Source organism: Hirundo rustica, chromosome 4 (genome assembly GCF_015227805.2).
Source record: "Hirundo rustica isolate bHirRus1 chromosome 4, bHirRus1.pri.v3, whole genome shotgun sequence".
NCBI lineage: Eukaryota > Metazoa > Chordata > Aves > Passeriformes > Hirundinidae > Hirundo > Hirundo rustica.
Genome location: NC_053453.1, coordinates 36,738,703 through 36,757,355, shown reverse-complemented (window position 1 = coordinate 36,757,355; position 18,653 = coordinate 36,738,703). Strand labels below are relative to the sequence as shown.

The window sequence follows — 18,653 nt, the reverse complement described above, 5'->3', positions numbered from 1 at the left end:
AAAATGATGTCCTTTGAAGATGTTAAATACAGGAGTTCAGTCAGATCACATTTGTTCATATGATCACAGATCAAAGCATTTCATGCTGCTATGAATACGAAATCCGATGTCTTCTCACCACGGTAAGCTGGTTTTCAAATGAAGTTATAAAAAACAGTGAAAAAGCTGACCATGTTCACTTCAGGGGCTGAGAGTACACTTCACTTCAGGAAACGAAAGAATATAAAAATAAGGCATTTAATTGAGAAAAAAAAGTGTCTTACAAAAATTTAATCTTGCTCAATTCTAGAAACCACAACAGTATCAATAAAATCTTACAAGATAACTAATACAGTGTTTATTTAGAAGCAGCACAAGCCGAAACAGTGCATAAAATTCCCAAGTGTTTATTGTTACAGTATAAGTGCATATATTACTTCCATAATTTTGTGCCCTTCCAGGAACAGACACAGAGCAGCTACACAATTTGTTCTTTTCAGAAAGCATTTACTACTTTGAAATCTCATCTTTGTAATTGGGTAATACAGTGAAGCAGTTACAGTGATGAATTCCAGATTTGTATAGATTTCAAAAGAGTAAACTCAGTATGGAAGGTGTTAAAGTTTTTTAATATTCCCATAAAAGGTGAAAAATAAAAAAGATAATTGAATTAAGACAGACCATATACACAAGACTCTTGTAAAAAAAAAAAAAAAAAAGATGTTCAATACAAAATATTCATCTACCTCTAACAATAAAAGGCTTTTCATACATTAAAAGTAAGGGTCCATGCTTCTGAATATCAACACTGAAAGGTTATTATGAGGGTATCTCTAAAGTTTAAATACAATCTGTACTGGCTACATCACTTCTGCAACTTTTATAAATGAATGATGGAAGACAGAATTACCTAACACAGGAGCCTGAGCATCAAAAATTAAATTTCTATTTTTAAATGGTTTTTAAGTGTGACTTCCCCCATTTGCTACAAGGATAACATCTGTAGCTTCTTTGGCTAAGGCCATTATCACTAAATAGAAGCCCCAAACAAAATGGGAAACATTTCCACTGTTGAGAAATAACCAAGGAGTATAGTTTGGTTAGAAAGCCAAACTTTATGGAACAATTCTATGCTTATAGAAAAAAGCATTCTCTTTCTAAAGAGATGAATGTGAATTCACAACTGTCATTTTTTAATTTTAAATTATTTGGTAAGTACTACAATATTGACAAATCTTCATAAATATCATTAGTTTGAAATAAAGGTGTCAAAAAAGCATTTCTACTTAAATTTAGATTTTGCTTCAAATGTTAAGTATGGATCAACATTTTTATCAAACCTATTCTCAGGGAAGTGGAGATAGTATCAGGTGACAAGGCTGAATTCTCTCTCCCCTGCCCAAATACTTCCAAAAGACCTTACAAACCGTAGATAATGGGAAATACCACAATTCACCCACTTCACCCATGTTACCATTGCCTATATAAAGCTGCAGTGTACTTTGTGTCAAGCTTGGACAATAGCCACAAGATTCCATCACACCAACTGATGTGGATTAACTTCTATTTCCAGCTTCTTGCCCTTCCAGATGCTGTAAATCGGAGAGAATAGACACCAACACTTCAGCTCCAAAAATGGAGGATAAATGAATTAAGTGCTTCACCTCACTTGGCAATGACCTACATCTGCCTGAGGAGCGACAAGAGCGTTGTTGACAAAGCACCTTCCTGAGAGATGCTGATTGCCACATGAGGTTTACAGCCTTAACAAATTGAGATGGAAAGTCCTTTGGCTCTCTGAATGTTTCAGATCCATCTCTTAAATGGAGTTCAACTGGAACTCCTTGGAATCTCTGAGCAAGACTGAACATAAATGAATCGCATGCAGAAAACCTTAAACCATTTCAACCCCTTGGCCAGAAAAACCAGGCCGTGCTTGGAAGCACCAGAGCAACGATTACAGAAGAAAAAAGATTTACGGCGTTGTTGTCTAATATAGGTTTTCCAGATATGTGCTTGGAGTCTTTTGTTTGATGGTTAACAACCATGCCAATTGTCTGGTCAAAACCTGGAAAAAGATAAAAACTTCATTTTACAAAGCCAAACAAGATGAAGAGAAACTTAGTAACCAAATATATACACCTTCCTAAATTTATTTTACTGTAACAGTATTAAATCTCTATAAGATGGTATCATCAGACTAAACTAAATTACAGTCAGTTTAATTTGGTACCTTCAAAGAATGGGGTATAAATGCAGTACTTTACATTACAAACAACTTCTTTTGAGAAGCTACACTTCTGTCAAATCTTCTCTCTTTATGTCGTTTCCCAGCAAAGAAAGGAATGAAACAAGCTAAATCAGAAGAGGAAAAAGCATCACTCTAAAGCAAAGGATGCTGTTTTGAACAGAAACAACTTATTAGCAAAATGGTTCCTGGCAAGAAGATGTATTTGTTTTAAAAGGAAAATTATAGAAACAACATTATTACTTAATCTGACAGGAAACAAGCTCCTTACAAAGCCTGAATTTATAAATTCTATTTACATAGCATTTTTATACTACCAGTAGCTGGAGTTTTTGCTGTAGTACTTGGGTAATTTCTTGCTCTGCCTCTTTATTGTCACTACTTTAATATTGTGCTTCATTAGCCATTACTGTACAGACACCATTATCCTACATTTTGTCCAGCTACATCATTCTGTATGCTGATAAAAGCACACCAATCTAGAACACCTGATTTTAATTCACACTGTACTGAAGTATAACTGGGTACGTGCACATGCACACATTTAAGGTTGGAACATTCCAAACTAAATCAGTATATATTAATTTTTTTCTTCTTAGATTTTACTATCTGTCAACACTCGTAACCTGGAAATTTCAAAGAAAGCTGCTGCTTTATTAAAAAAAACCCCTCTGCACCTCAGATAAAACTTAAAAAATCCCCCATTACAAACCTCCTTGGCAGGTATAGAGTTGGTAAAGCTGTTTTGAAACATACATTTAAACCTGGCCTTAAATAATGCAAAAGAGCTACAGAAAAGTCAAATTGAAGTCTAACAGTTTAACTCTCAACACTTGCTATGTTTTAGAGAGTAGTACTTTTTTTGAGGAAAAACTGGAAATAATTTTTTCTAAATATATCCCCCAATTGTACATAAAGTGTATATTCTGAGCATGAACAAGTAGGTAAAGTAACAGTCCTTCTGTTAGCTTTGTTATTTACAGAATAGTAACAGACTGATAACATGGGCAAATTTGAATCTTGTTCTGCACAGATATTCAAAGTTTTAATTAATAATTGTGCAGGCAGGGGTGGATTTTCCTTCACAAACTGTGTATCACAGGCTATTAGGTATACCATATCTCAGAATATTACCAAAAGGAAAAACACTGACAGAAAGGATCAGCAGCATGCTGTTTTCAAAGAAAGAGACACAATTCTTTATTCCCACTGCCATATTTATTGTTTTTCAAGATGCTGAAGAGACTAGAGTATTCCTTCTTAGTCCACACTGAAAAGTGAATGAAAAAGTGGTCTGAAGGAGAGACAGAAAATGACAGAAAATGAGGAGCACATACACAGTATGTATGTGTACAATATAGTATACACACTCCAGCAATGGTTATGTATTTGTTAAAGAAACTGTGAAACTTGCATACTGTCCCTGCTGCAGCTAAAAAGGTAAAAAGTTGCTGAGCGTGGAAAAAAATACATGAAATGAAGAAGAAATAGATGCAGATTAAATGCAGGCATGCATTAGCTAGGTTTACTCCATCCTCTTAATGCATCTGCCTCATCAGGAGCTTGAAACATTGTCTGAGTGCTTAAGTCTCTCGTTTAGGACAGAAACATCTAAAAATTCATCTAACAATGAAACACTCCATTGTATTTTGAACTTTTAGAACATAAAAATGGTGCATAGCCAGATCCAGAGCATCAACAACAGTTTGTAGGTGTCACTGTAATGGCAGACCTAAAGGATTTGTGTCTCTCAGGTAGTTCATCTGCACATTCACACCTTGACTTCCAATTAATAAGCATACCAACAAGAAAACCTGGAAACTTAAGTTCTCTCTGTAAACAAGCTGTTAAACACAACAGTGTCAGATACGGTTTTCAAACAATTTTGAAACATAGAAGTTTACAGCACAGCCTAAAGGTCATCTGTAGTGTTTCCTCACAGGCAATGATTCTTTGGGGCAATGAATAAACACCGAAATAATTTAGAACCAGCCAATCACCAAATTTTTTTTTTTTTTTAATGCATGTTGTCTTTTTATTTAAAGTCACAGCTAGTTTGTTATAAGCTTAAGTTATAGGAAACAGTGCTCTGTATTGTAGAGCTTCTAGAGGAAGCAGTGGAAAAAACCCAGAAGGCAAACTATTGTTCACATTTTCTTATTTGATTCTTAAATTTGAGCATATTGCTAAGACTTCCGAGCTAGGAATGGAGCTTCTGCAGTGATAACTTAATCCAAGTAAATGGATAAAATTAAGCTGACATTTTTTCTCACAAAATGTTACTATAATTAGACATAGAAAAGGAGAGGGCAGCAATTCCTTCTTCCAAGGTAATCTCTGTCTCTTTCAGTCATCAACAAGATAATAAGCCACAATAAACAATTTGAAATGTGGAAAAAGACCAAGCATGCTTGCTCCTTTCCATTACTATGTCTATTATTTTTGCTCCCTTTGTCCTTTAGGCTGCTATTTCTGAATTCTTTCCATTTAAAAATCATATCCTCAGCCCTTCTTGAAGTTCAAGTCCAATTTTAGGTTACATTGGGAGAAAGGGGGGGAAATAAAGGGAAAAAAAAAAGACTCTTACCACTGTATTGCATTGTAGCCCCCAAATAAGAATCAACAATTGATCCCAGAAGGCCAGCTGCTGCACCAAACACAATAATGGGCCATTGTGGAGCAGATATTTCCAGATCAGTCACAAAAATTAGTTGAGTTATAAAGTAGGCTATACCTACTGTCATGCCTCCAAGCAAACTTGAGATCAGGCCCACTAAAGTAACTGCTCCATTAGTACCTAAACCAAATAAAATGTAGGTGATTTACAAACTGAATACATATTAATTGAAATGTTTTACATGAAATCAAAACTGTCCATAGTGATCTTCTCCCCTTCCATCTACAAGGCTCTGCCACTGCAGTTTTTTACAATTCCCATTATGCTGCTGAGCAGCTTAACCTGTACCATCACTGCCTGTTACTACTCCCTTCCTGTCTCTAGGGGTAGTTCTCTAGAAATATTCACCAGCATTAAATTAAATTAAACTAGATAGCACACCACTCAATGTCACCTGGTATTTGTCTGCTCTAGGTGGTGGTGGGCTAATAAAAGAGATTTTCTCAAAAAACCCCAGACCTTGAGATGTGCATACTAAAGTAATGCCCTCTTTCAGAAGTAGTATACTAAGACATGTCTCTCCAACACATTTAAAAATAAAAGAACCAAATCCACAGACTTTGATAGCTCATTGAATAAAAATCTGAAGAATGCATATAAAGAAAGAAAACTCCCATGCATTTAACTCCCATCCAACAAGATCTGTACCTCTGATCAATTTGCCAGCAAGACTTAAAAAAGGCATACTGCTTTAAAGCAGCAATGACATCCACCATGGAGACAACGTTTGACAGACAGAAAGTTCATTTTATTCAGCCTTGGTAGAATATTAAAGGAAATTAGTGATTTGGTTAAAAAATGAATTTTCTGTAGTGTCTCTGTTGAGTATATATGTATTCTGATTAAAATAATGCCTGAAAAATATCAGTTGATAACTTGTATTCTTCATATTAGCAATATAAACTCTTTTAGTATTTTCAAAGATCAGAAGTGACAGCATTCAGAATGACTTTAGCTCCATGGTTGCTATGCTCATGCATCTCATCAACAAGATGCAGAAGAAACACAGTTGACTATATTCCATTTCAGAAAATGCATTCCTGGTAACCTTTTCTAATCCCAGATTTCTGATACTTGTTTTGTATGTCTTTTCTGGAACTTTTCAAGTTCGATACATAATTCAAAACAGATTAACAAAATATTAAGAACATGTAGAAGAGGAAACACCTTACCTACTGGAACCTGTTCCCATGTTGTTATCAATCTTGGTTTGCTTTTACTCATAGCACTACCAATCTCTGAGGCCCATGTATCACCAGCAGAGCATGCCAAAGCTCCCAAAAGGGATAAGCACATCCATGATGCCGTGTATTCCTTTGAAAAGTCAATAGGAATTTCACCCGGTCCATTTTCTATCATATATAAGAGAGCCAGTTCAGTAGGAACACCACCATTACAGAATACCTGAACCCAATTCCTCTGTCCACCTGAAGTATAAAAACTGAATTTTAGTCATTTCAGGCAACAGCATGAGGCAAAAGCAAAACAACACGTATATAAAGTTAAATTTAAAATTACACACATTCAAAACAGAAACTGTATGGCAATTTATTAAAAATAACAGAAGCAAAAGCAAGTGGCTCGCTAATATTCACAGGGATAGGGTCGAGGGGAATCTCAGTATTCCCTACTCTAGATGTTACGTCTCATCTGATCCTTTGAAGGGAACAAGAATGTGCAATATTTATTCTCCACAAGGGATCTGAAAGAATTCAAGTATTTTGGCTTACCTTCTCTGTATTCTGAATCTATTTGCTTCTTTATATCTTTTTTCCACTTAGTAAGTTTTGAAGATGTAACAAAAAACACAAACAAAGAAGAGAAGAAACTGTAATTTGCAACTGTAAGGATAAATCCAACCACCAGTCCTATGAAGAAAAAAGAAGTATATAAAGTTCCTTCATGTAACAATGGTTGCTTTGCAAAGCAATTAAGTATTTCTATTTTTCTGAATATGATGAGTATCTTCCTGATAAACATAAGATAATCACACAAAATGAGATTCTATTGTCAAATTGCTAATTTTATTGTAACTGATGAAGCATGTGATTTTTAAGACCTTTTGCCACAAATCAGTAATACTGTGCAAAAATAAAAGAGAAGCAATAAATCCCCCAGAATCTAAAGAATATATAACTGAAATTCAAGTACTCTGTCTGAAGAATATTATTATTTTCATAAGGGGCAAATATATAGCTGTGGCTGTGCCTCTATCAGGAAGTTTATCATCAGTTTGGGTATCAAATCCCACATCCAAGGTCTCTAAGATAACCTGTAAAACTTTCCTCCATATCTTAGCAGATGCTACTTCTCTATTCTTTTCTTTTTCAGTTTCTGATTTTTATTCCACCTCTTTATTTCTGTAACTTTTAGAAGTATTTGATCTCCTTGATGGAATTCATTTTTTAGGTCCCTGTTCACAGGGGAGGCCTACTTTCACTCCTCACCATGAGATTACAGTTCTAAAGGACTGAAAGAAAAATGGCTGCATTTAAGAGCAAATGGCAGTATAAATTGGCTAGCAGAGCTGCTAAGAGGTCGGAACAGAAAAGTCAAAAAGATTTTTGTCGGTATATAAAATGCTTCCCTTAACTCTCACAGACAGCAGATTTGCAAAATGGGTGACATGGGAAGGAAGGATTTGAGGCCCCGTTTTACTCCACTGAACATCAATTCAGACAATGTCACAAAACAAGGGTGAATCACCTCACCCAGAAACATTGCATCAGATTTCAATAAACACTATCGTACGTTATGCTGGGCGTTTTATCATGTGGTCTAGAAAAACTTTTCAGAAACAATCATTTGTTCTTAGTGAAGTACAGATTTAATTTTCTTATTTTTGCCAGGCCAAAAAATGCCAAGAACTTCTTCTATTACAGAAAGGAGAACCATACAGAAAGGAGAACTGATTACCCACCAAGAAGGAAGGCTGCTGACACAATCAGTTTAGGGCCTTTTTTTACCACTACCTCTGCCATTTCTTTGTTTCCCTGTGAATCCTTCTATATGTTAAACCAAACCATGTGATTTAACTGCATACTGTACTGAAGTTTAAATGAATCTTCTAGGTTTATATTAATAATATAAATATTAATATATTTATAATATATTATATTATAATAATATATTATATTAATATAATATATTATAATATATTATATTAATATAATATATAAAATATATTTATAATATATATATATATAAAAATAATATTAATCCAATCAATTACAAACAGTAGCACAGGATTAACTTGACTGTTTAAACAGGCATGAGGGAAAAATCCCCAGTATGAATTTGGGGTATATGTGCTGTTGCTTTTAAATTCTCAGTGCCAAGGGTTCCAAAAGTATGCTTATATTTACACTTTATCATAATAGAACTAGGTAAAGTCTTAAACTGCAAACAATAAAAAGGACCTTTAGTTTACTAAATGCTTAGCTTAAGTCTCAGAAAAAAACATACCTCCCAATGCACCACTGTGATCAAGACTCTTCCTCTTAAAACCCTGTGTAGCAATAATTAGTGGAACCAAGACTGAAAAAAGCCAGCGCCATGGAGAAATGGGTCGTAAAGTACCTGATAAAGCAAATAACAGGGTTACAGATAGTCCTCATAAAGCCTTTTTTATGTCTTCTTTTCTGAAAAGTCATTATTTCCTGGTATATACTTAAATTTTGATTGTAATAGAGATTAAAACTTTTTATCCTTCAGAAGAAAGATATTCATATGGACGGAAGGACAATATATCTGCAATTATCTACTCAATTTTTCTATTCGGCTATCAAAAGAAAACATATTTAATGAACTAAAGTTAATTACCAAAAAATAGCAAAATGTGACGAGAAATAAATATGGCAATATTTTCCATTCTAAAAGGTATTCATGAACTTCAAAAACTACCATCTGAATTTACTGTGATAAAATTCCACTACCAAAAAAAGCCAAGCAAAAGAGTCTGCTAGGCGAAAGCAGTGTGACCTCTTCATGAAACATCAGCCCTTTCAGTTCTTCTGACCCTGATGTACGGTTCTTTAAAATATACTTTGAGCTGATGACTATCTCGGCAAGATTTGAAGTGACAGTTTTAGTTTGAAAAAGCCACAAATTCTAAAAGCTAAAGCCAATAGTTAATGTACATTTTACTATTAAAAAAAAATTAAAATCTTGAAAAGTTATTTATTACATCTCCTACACAAATACATGACATCACATATCTTGCAATAAAGTAAGTCTTAATCTTGTAAAAGAAAGGCTTCACACAGGCACAAAGGCTTGTCTTGCTGAAAACATAAAGATGATGGTTTTCAGCAAGAACTTTGGTGTCATTGGTGCCCCAACCTTTGCACAAACATGGGCTCCCTGGTGGAAAGCAGGACAAATATGTCTGTGAAATCACAGTAAAACACTCATTGCAACGTAAAGACTCACAAGAAAAAAATTCTCCTCTGTGTATTGAAAAGCCCCAAAGCCTCAGTAGGTGAGCAAGGGGATCTTGCAGCCCAGGGCTGAGCCAGAAATTCAGGAGACAAGCACCACCTGTGTATGAAGAGCCCTCCAGTGTTGTAGCATGGTATTGCTTATCACAAATCAAGCAGCTCTTGGTGCAAACCTAAGTGTAAGCAGTGCTGGAACACAAAGGGGTTCCTTTTGCCTGGCTAACAAACAGAATTTTCATTTCCTCAAGGTCATGTTTATATTAACCTTTTTGGATTTCCTTGTAGGAGAGGAAGGTATTTGTATTAAATTACTACTAAATGTAAATAGTTAAGACTAAGATAGGATCTTTAATAAAACAATGAATGTGTTCTTTGACACTCTGGCTCCAGTAACATCTAGGCCACTGTTTGGTGCTTAAAATTACTATAAACTGTACATTAATATAAGTATGTTTGTAGCATTTTTATATTTATATTAAGGACTGTGAATTTCACCACTTTTATAGGCTGAACCATTTAAAGCCCATTAACTACCATATGCTTCATTCACCTCCTTGAAAAGCCAAGCTCTTTCCACAGTCTCAGGAAAATGAACAACAGAAGTTTTATGTCCTTCTTGTTCCATAACCATTCCCTACAACAAGGAGGATTTGCCCTCAGTCTTCTCCTTTCTATCAGGCCCTATCCTGACTCACCTGATACCAGGCCTCTCCACGCTATGCTGTAAATTCCCATTCACATAAGAGAACAGGAACTAGAATATCTTAATTGTCAGAAAAGCTATGCTTTTAGAGAGCAGACATAAATGAAGCTGCAAGCTTAAATCCAACTTGGGTAGCTACAAATGACACAAATAAAAGCTGGTTGTGAAGCCTGCTTCTGCATAACTTCTACACATCTGGCATCTCACTACAAGCCAAAGTAGAAGTATCCAGACAACAAATAGTTAATGCTGTACCAGAACTAACCCATCCAAAAGGCTGAAGCACTGAAAACCACTGAGCAGACACATGCAATTGCCTCTACAAAAGTCACCTTATACTTGGGGTGGGAGTATTTATTATAGCTTCTTCTGGATCCAGGGTAACAGTAGGCAGTTGAAGGTGTTCATACTGCAGCCCTAGGCACTTTCAGCAATACTGCAATGACACTGGAGCTCTTCCTGCATCAAACTGGCTGGGGTATGAACAATAAGCCTTTACCTGTCCTGGAAAAGCAGTTAAATTCTTCTAGACTTAAACTGATACTGCAGGCAGTACCAGCTGCTTTTGCACACTGCTGTAAGAATGCTCCTAGAGCAAAAAGGAGAGACTGTAGAGAGGATTTGTGTCCCTGCAACTACACACAACTCTAAGTCACAGCCAGCCTGAGCAGAACGCTGAGCTGACAGTACACACCTAAGCCAACCACTCCATCCATACATCCCTATCTTCTTATACCATTTCCCCTCTCTTTGTTCTTCGACTAAGGACGTCTTCCTGCACACCCTGTTCTGCACTTTGCAGATGTTGCCGATTCCTAAAACAGTTTTGAAAGCTGGCGCATTCCCCATGCTGTCACGTACTTTCCCTGATATAGGAAGACCTCTGTCAGCTCGGTCTTTCTTTTCACTTCTTGATTTTTATTTACTTTCTTTCCGAGAAAGAAGTCACAAAGGACACCAACATTTTGAATTGTAAGTGATCCCTGGGCTGTCAGCATCTTCTTATCACCTACTGTGATAAGGTGAGGCTATCAGCTCTACTGACGAAGGAAGGGGCTGTGTACACCCGTCTTCCCATTTTCTGTGTCCTGTCTAGAGGAGGAGGAGGAGAGGGCTCGCCCGTGGCCGTGCCATGCCAGCCTCTCCCCGGCCTTTGGACTCACCGTAGTACGTACTTGCAGTCATGGACACGATCCAGAACGCCAGCGAAATACAAATAAGCAAGTTCAGGATGACCATATTCGCCATCATCTTGAGGTACTCTCTGAAGGAATCCTCCTGGTAATAGCACATGGGAAGCAAGAAGGACAACACCTGATGGGAAAACACAAGGCGCAGGGCATCAGCGACACCGCCACCACCTCCTTCTCCTTCTCCTCCCACCCGGCCGGAGCCGCGGCCGGGCCCGGCCCGCACCTCCCTCGGGGCGCTGCCGGGATGCGCCGAGGCGCTCATGGAGAGGCTGCTGCGGCCACCCCGGCCGGCCCGCCCCGGGCGGCCGGAGGCGCTAGCACCGCCCGGCCCCGCACCGACCTGCTCCCGGGGGCCGCGGGCACCGCCCCCAGCCCGCCCCGCGGCCTCCCCGCGCATGCTCCGCCGGCGGCCGCGCGGGCCCGCCCGCGCCTGCGCCGCGGCGAGGGGGCGCCGCGGCGAGGGGGCGCCGCGGCGAGGGGGCGCCGCGGCGAGGGGGCGCCGCGGCGAGGGGGCGCCGCGGCGAGGGGGCGCCGCGGCGAGGGGGCGCCGCGGCGAGGGGGCGCCGCGGCGAGGGGGCGCCGCGGCCCGCTCAACCAGGAGCTGGCACGTCCTTGCGGCTGCCGCGGGGCCGGTTTGCGAAATAAAATCAGGAACGACACGCCTGTGAAAGGCATGAAGTCTGAGGATAATTAGTGAGACCAGTGAGTACCCCGATGAGGCTTGAAACTTGTTGGAGCACTTCGAAGTTCATTAACAGCAGAAGAAAGGGCCTTGAAACGCTTCCTAAAGTTGACTTGGGAGGAAAACATGCCAAACCTGCCTGGTGGCTTTTCTTGGAGCACGTCAGAATGGCTCCCAAAACACTCGAGTTGTAATTAAGCTGACATTAGCTGCGGGACGGACTGCACAGCTCCCACTTCCACACATTAGAACTTTTGTCAACAACGCACAGAAAGAGGTGAAACTTCACAACTTTTCAAAAATCCAATGTTTTGAGGCAGCAGCCTCAAAATAAAGGAGAGATAAATAAGACCTCAGGCATTCCAGGAGATAATCCTGAAGAAGCATTTATGTATTTAGCATTTGTTCAGTGGAATGTAGACCAAAAACCTTCAAGTTGTATAGATAAATCACCTCATGAACATCAGTAACCACGAGGGGGTTTTTGGGGGGTTTGTTTTGTTGTTGTTGTTTTTCTCGTGGACTACATATGTATCCGCAGCAGCAGAACAGAATATTTATTTAAGTGTTCAGCGAGAGGCAGAAAAATACAAAAAAGGACAATAAAGGATCTTTGATATACAACAGAAGTAGTTTTTAAAGCTAGAAAATTCAAGTGAGCAATCTTAATTTAAGAGATTATAATTTCCATACTAAATTTAGGAATATTTCTAGTTGTGGCACCCATGTATTTTTGAGGCATGTTCTCTTCTTTTTATTCAGCACCTGGAGTAGGTTTCTATCAAGGTGTAAACACACTCCATGTGTTCTTTTTCTGTCAGAAAAAGATCATTCTTTTCTCTCATAAACTTGGATATATTTTTGTGTTGTGAAAGGAATACTCAGTTATGACTCGGAGCTGCTTCTTCAGATGTTGTCTAAGCTAAGAAACTTACTCCCTAAAGATTTACAAATACCTGGTTTTAGCTGAAGAAAGTAGAGGCTAAAGTTAATACTTGGGTGCTTATAGTGTATTTTCTCCAGGCAATTAGAGACAAAACTTGGAACAGGTTACTTAGACTAGGCTTTACCTTATTTTCTGCTATATTTATTGGTAACAAATACTAGTAACACCCAAAATTTATCTCAAGTAGAGATACCTAAAACTAAAATTTATCTCAAGTAGAGATACCTAGTAATAGTAATGTAGGAGTACTAATTTTGGTATATCTAGTCTTCCTTCTTACCTCCCAAATTTTCATTAAACATCCATCTGAGGTCTGAATTTGAGATCTGAGAATCAGGGACTCAGTAGCTGGGCTGCTTTGTAAGAATGGGACACCTTTCAAGAATAGTACTGGCATGACATTGCTTAGGTTCTTCTGCTAAAATCTAACTAGCTGAGATTTTCAATCAGAACAAGATCAACTCAAAATGGTGGCTGAACAAGCAGCTGCTTGTTCTGGTAAAACCAACTCCAATAAGCTTACTCATTTAAATACATCCTTAACTGTAATAAATTGTTTTATTTAATTTATTGCTTACTTTCTGTTTTCTAAACTGTAACAGACTGATACTGGAATTTCTGGTGGAGAAACAAATGTTCCTGCAGGAATCCTAGAGCTGTTATCTGTGGTTCTGTAAAATAGTGGGACTATGATTAATGGTAACACACAAGCTGGTGTGAAGAGGGGCAGGTTTGTGGAGCTTTAAAGGACTCTTCAGCTTCCTTCATAGATCCCATACCCATGTGAAGTAGCGCTTGGCACTGATTTAGGGACATACCAGACTATTGCACTAATTTATCTACACACCTTACATTTTGGCTTAAAGCCAAAGGTGCTGCTGCTGCTGGAGAACAGCAAAAGGGAGCGCAGCTCTTCTACTCCTGGTGTGAGAAAGGTGGTTATGGTCAGGAAATGCCTAACAACCATTGCATAAATAATGTTGGCTTTGACTCCTTTTTCAGCTCTGAGTCTTGTTAAATGTGGCTTCATACATCCCTCTTCCAGTGTTTCTGAAAACAAATTTTCCTGCAGTAGCTTGGTATACATTCAATGTTACAAGTAGATTAGAAAACAGGAAAGAAGTGCACACAAAATTAGACTTTTCCACATTTGGAAGCTGAAAGACATAGCTAGAGTTTTGAAAGTAATGTATACAACAATTCTACAATTGCCCCATATATTGTGTTTAAACTCCTCTTTTCTAGATGTTGCATTCTTTTTCACTAGGTCCTGTAATAATGATAAAAATAATAATAACAACAACACAACACCACTTCTAATTAGTAAAAGCTGGGTTTTAAAAAAACTTAAATTGCCATCTAGATGCTTACAATATTGTGAATACAGAATGAATGTATTTAAAAAGCCATCCTGAATGAGTCAGAAAAGCATTATGTATATTTAATACATGCGATACATTCATTTCATAATCAGTTTTTAGTTATAACCCTCCCCTCATTCCTTATTCACACCTAATAGTAGTGATAAGCTTGAGAGTTTTAAAAAAACAGCAAGTAACAGTTGCTTACAACAAATAGACCTGAAAGCTTTTCCCCACACTTTTCCATCCAAATTCATACATGGAATAAGAAAAATATGAGAAGTTTGTGTTTTTTGTTTTTTTTTTTTTTAAAAAAAAAAAAAAAAAAAAAAGAATTTAAAGTTACCCAGTATTTAGAAGAAGAGTTTCTTCTTACCTTTTACCAAATGTATAGGATGCAAAGCACGGCCAGTGCAGTCTAGGAGAAAAAAAAAAAGTATGATTTAATAAGAGGCAGGAATGTGAGATGATTAAAAGCGCAGGGCAACAGAAAGAAGATAATAACATGTTACTGTTACTGTACACAGCATGTAACTTTTACAGTTATTATTTTCCTAGAAATTTAGTAGACTTGCCATAATACAGCATAACAATTCTAAATTTTTATGATGATTTTAGAAATAGACTGTCTGCCTTATTTTTTTGTATCTCTGATATAGAACTTTCAATTTCTCTTCACTGCTTGACATTATTCATATTTATGCTTGATAGAGTTAATTATGAATAATATAGCTTGAAAATTAAATACTAATTTAAACATCTTGTATTCTCCATTGACAATCTTGTTTTCTCAATAACCAAAAACTGATTGAAGACAAAATAGTTTTCAATACACAAAATTATAAATCTGTAAACATTGTTAACATTGTATTAAGTGCAGCTGTTCACCAGGGCCTTGACTAATATTCACACTCTTAAAAAAGACAACATAGTGAGACTGTAAAATTTTATGCTGATAGTGTATTTAGATAGCTAAGAAAACAGAGGGGGGAAAAGTTATCCTGCAGGAAGGGAAAAGTAATACTGTCACCGAGACACACAAAGCAGCCACACGCAGACAAGCGGTTTTGCAAAGCAGAGGTTTCTCCGTCCAGCCCAAAAGCTGAAATTCCGGCGGAGAGAGACCCCTTTGTTTATTTCTTACTTTTTATACATTTGTGGGTCTAGCAGAAGATTGGCTTTTTGGGGTTTCCACCCCTCAGCCTCAGTGGCCAGACCAATTGTCAGTTACAATTGTTTTCAGGTTAGAAATACGCAAACAAAGAGAATGAAAAACAAAGGATTTGTTTGTGTTACATCTGTGAGAAAAAGTAGAAAACTGCTCTTAATATTGTACAATAACTAAAAAGATCTGACTCCATTTAAGAAAATCAAAAGGCTCAGAAAAACCAGGGTAACATAATACTGCAGATAAATATTCATCTTATGTAGAGCATTCATAATTAGTAGTCGCCTGTGAAAATACCGACTAAATTGCAAACAGTAATTTTCATACTGAAGGAGTTGCTATACAGATGAATTCCTAACATTTTTGAGGCAGTTAAAAATGTCAGTGCTTAACACTATAGCAAGAGTATTCATACCAGGATTTGGACTGTGGTCTATAAAGCAGCAAATGAAGAATAAATGTCCAAATCACTTACCAAAAAAGAACAGAACCTAGAATGAAGCTTTAATTATAAAATTTTATTAAGTATGTGTGAATAGGCTTTTGCTTTGTGTTAAATGAATTAATCCAAGGACAATGACACCAATTAAATTTATTCATAGTAGCCTTATTGTCCTTTTTACGGTCATTTATTACAAGTGACCCAGCTTATTACTATGTGTGTTTGCTGTGTTTTTCTACTTTATCAAGTAATTCAGGGAAGAACCAACATATTGAAAGTAGCATGTGTTCAAGATTGTGATATCTCTAGTATATTTGCATTTTACAGAGCAGGAAGAATTAAACTAGAGTGCAAAAATAAATTCATGAAAAAAAAAACCAGAGTTCAGCAGTGGGCAATTCAGTAACGGGGAAGGGTAACAGTAAGCAAGGCAGGTAAAGATGTAAAAGGACTATGTACAAGGAATGACCATTTCCATTCATAGACTTGCCAAGATGGTAAAGGGGCTGTAAACTAAAGTTACCAGGGGAGGACATCCTTCCATCCCAGCCCCACTGCTTTGATGCCAGTGCTCCCCAAGAGATCTCTAGAACCTGGAGGAGGATCATAGCGATGCCTGAAGGTTTTTAGCTTCTTTATGTATCTGTAGCTTTGTAGATTTTAATATATAGTTGTATAATTTCTAGCACTTTCTTGCACTTTAGAACACATTATGTCACATTCTTGAAATACTGTTTGGTCTTATTTTCAAGGAAAAGGATTTCCAACAAGGATATCTTGTTTTGCACCAGCACCTGGGAGACATAACAAGATACAGGACTAAGAGCCCCTTGGAGAGACTCCAGTGGGGCAGGTCCAAGGGTGGGTTATCAGGGCAACCAGTCTCTCATTGGATGTACTAGCTAGATATACGAATTAGTTAAACTTATAAAAATTATGAAAATTTGATGTTGCATGTGCACATAGGGATAATCTGTGTACCTGAAAGCTTCCATTAAAAGACTGCTCTTTATGTTATCCATTCTAATATTGTTTGGAAAGCTTTCCTTCCAATTTTATGCAACAATAGGTCAGCAGGGGAGCACCTGAAGAGCAGCACAAAGGAATTCCAGCCACTCCACGCAGTGAGTTGGCTTCATTGGAGGGGCAGGGTGCGGGGTCCAACTCAAATAGCTCTATGCAAACTTACATAGCATGGGGAATAAACAACAGTAATTAGAGATGTGCACGTGCCTGCAGGTCCACACTCTTACTGGAACCATAGAGACGTGCTGGGATGGCTGCTCTGACTGGTGTTAGAATGGAAGGATACAGACTCTCAGATGTACCAGAAGGATGCATCTCTTCAGCGACAGATAGGAGCACCCTCACATTCACAAGCCCTCACCTTCCTGAAGGACTTCAACCATAACAATATCTATTGGAAGGACAACATAAGCAATACAGGAGGTTCCTGAAGTGTGTCGATAACTTCCTTCTCCAAGTGACACAGAAGCCAACAGGGTGAGGTTCTTTGCTGAGCCTTGTTCTCACCAACAAGGAGGGGCTGCTGTGGCACATGACGCTCAAGGGCAGCTTTGACTGCGAGTGACCATGGAATGGTGGCTTTCAAGATACTTGAGGAGGGTGCACAGCGAGACAGTGCACAGCAAGCTCACTGTCCTGGACTTCAGGAGAGGAGACTGGTCTCATCAAGGGTCTGCTTGGTAGAGTACCACTGACTGTCATTAGAGCTGCATCTCTGCTGTATGATGTCTATGCAGAGCATAGTCTATGCAGAATTATAGCTATGCAGGGAACAGGATTGGCTGGCTTTTAGATTGAGATAACTTTTAAATGATTCAGAATCATTAAGTTACATACATTTTTATCCTGTGAAAACTCATGTCCTCCACATCTGCCACAGCAAGTAGGTGTAACTTGTCATACATAATGATTCAAATCAGCAGTTTAACTTGTTTAGGCAGACTGAGAAGCAGTGATGGAATATGCAAACATATTTTTCCCACACTGGTCATAGTTAGATTTTAGGGTCTTGTTGGGGTTTAAACCTAGCTGGCAACTACGAACACCACAGTTGCTCACTTACCTCCTCTCCACCTTGGTGGAATGGGGAGGAGAATCAAAACCAAAACTTGTAGGTTGAGATAAGAACAGTTTAAAAATTGAAATAAAGGAAAAAAAGTACATAAAAATAATGACAATAAAAAGGAAAAAACAAATAATGAACAAAGCAATTGCTCACCATCTGCTGACCAATGCCAGACACCATCCCTGAACCCCAGTTATCCCCCCTTACAGGTAACTCCCTCAGTTTATGCAACAAGGCAGGATGGTCTATAATGCGGAATATTCTTTTTGCCAGTTCAGGAAAGCTGTCCAAGCTATGCTACCTCACAGCTGTTTTGTGTTGTTGCTGTTGACTTTTTTTGGTGGGGTTTTTGTTTGGTAGGTTGGTTGGGTTTTGTTTCTGTTTTTGCGGGATTTTTTGTTGAGGTTTGTTTGTTTGTTTGTTTGTGGTGTTTTTGTTTGTTTGTTTTGGTTGTTGTTTTTTTTTTTTTTTTTTTTTTTTTTTTTTTTTTTTTACCACCTCACTGTTAGAGCAGGAGACCAAGAAAGCCCTTGGATACACAACTTAGCAACAACCAAAACACCAGGATGTTATCAGCATTATTCTCATACCGAATCCAAAACACAGCAACGTACCAGCTACCAATAAGAAAATAACTCTATCCCAGCCTAAACCAGGACAGATCTTTGGCTCAAGAACTCTGTCACGTTTACCTTTATGTTGATTAGCAGACAATTCTGTTAA

General features: G+C 37.9%; 1 protein-coding gene across 5 annotated transcripts; it reads right to left on the bottom strand.

The window, feature by feature from the left end:
* Positions 1-255: 255 nt before the first annotated feature.
* On the bottom strand, positions 256-11,615 carry TMEM19 (transmembrane protein 19). 5 transcript variants are annotated; one of them, XM_040063208.2, is made up of 7 exons: positions 11,580-11,615; positions 11,210-11,360; positions 8,370-8,483; positions 6,635-6,772; positions 6,077-6,331; positions 4,815-5,024; positions 256-2,047 (listed from the first exon to the last, which is right to left on the bottom strand). In XM_040063208.2, the coding sequence occupies exons 2-7, from the start codon at positions 11,337-11,339 to the stop codon at positions 1,884-1,886; spliced, it is 1,011 nt and encodes a 336-aa protein (XP_039919142.1). In that variant the 5' UTR covers positions 11,340-11,360; positions 11,580-11,615; the 3' UTR covers positions 256-1,883. The 5 variants fall into 5 exon arrangements, with proteins under 5 accessions (XP_039919142.1, XP_039919140.1, XP_039919141.1 ...); XM_040063206.1 differs by lacking the exon at positions 11,580-11,615 and adding an exon at positions 11,463-11,559; XM_040063207.2 differs by lacking the exon at positions 11,580-11,615 and adding an exon at positions 11,463-11,559 and having other exon boundaries at positions 11,222-11,360.
* Between the last annotated feature and the right edge of the window lie 7,038 nt (positions 11,616-18,653).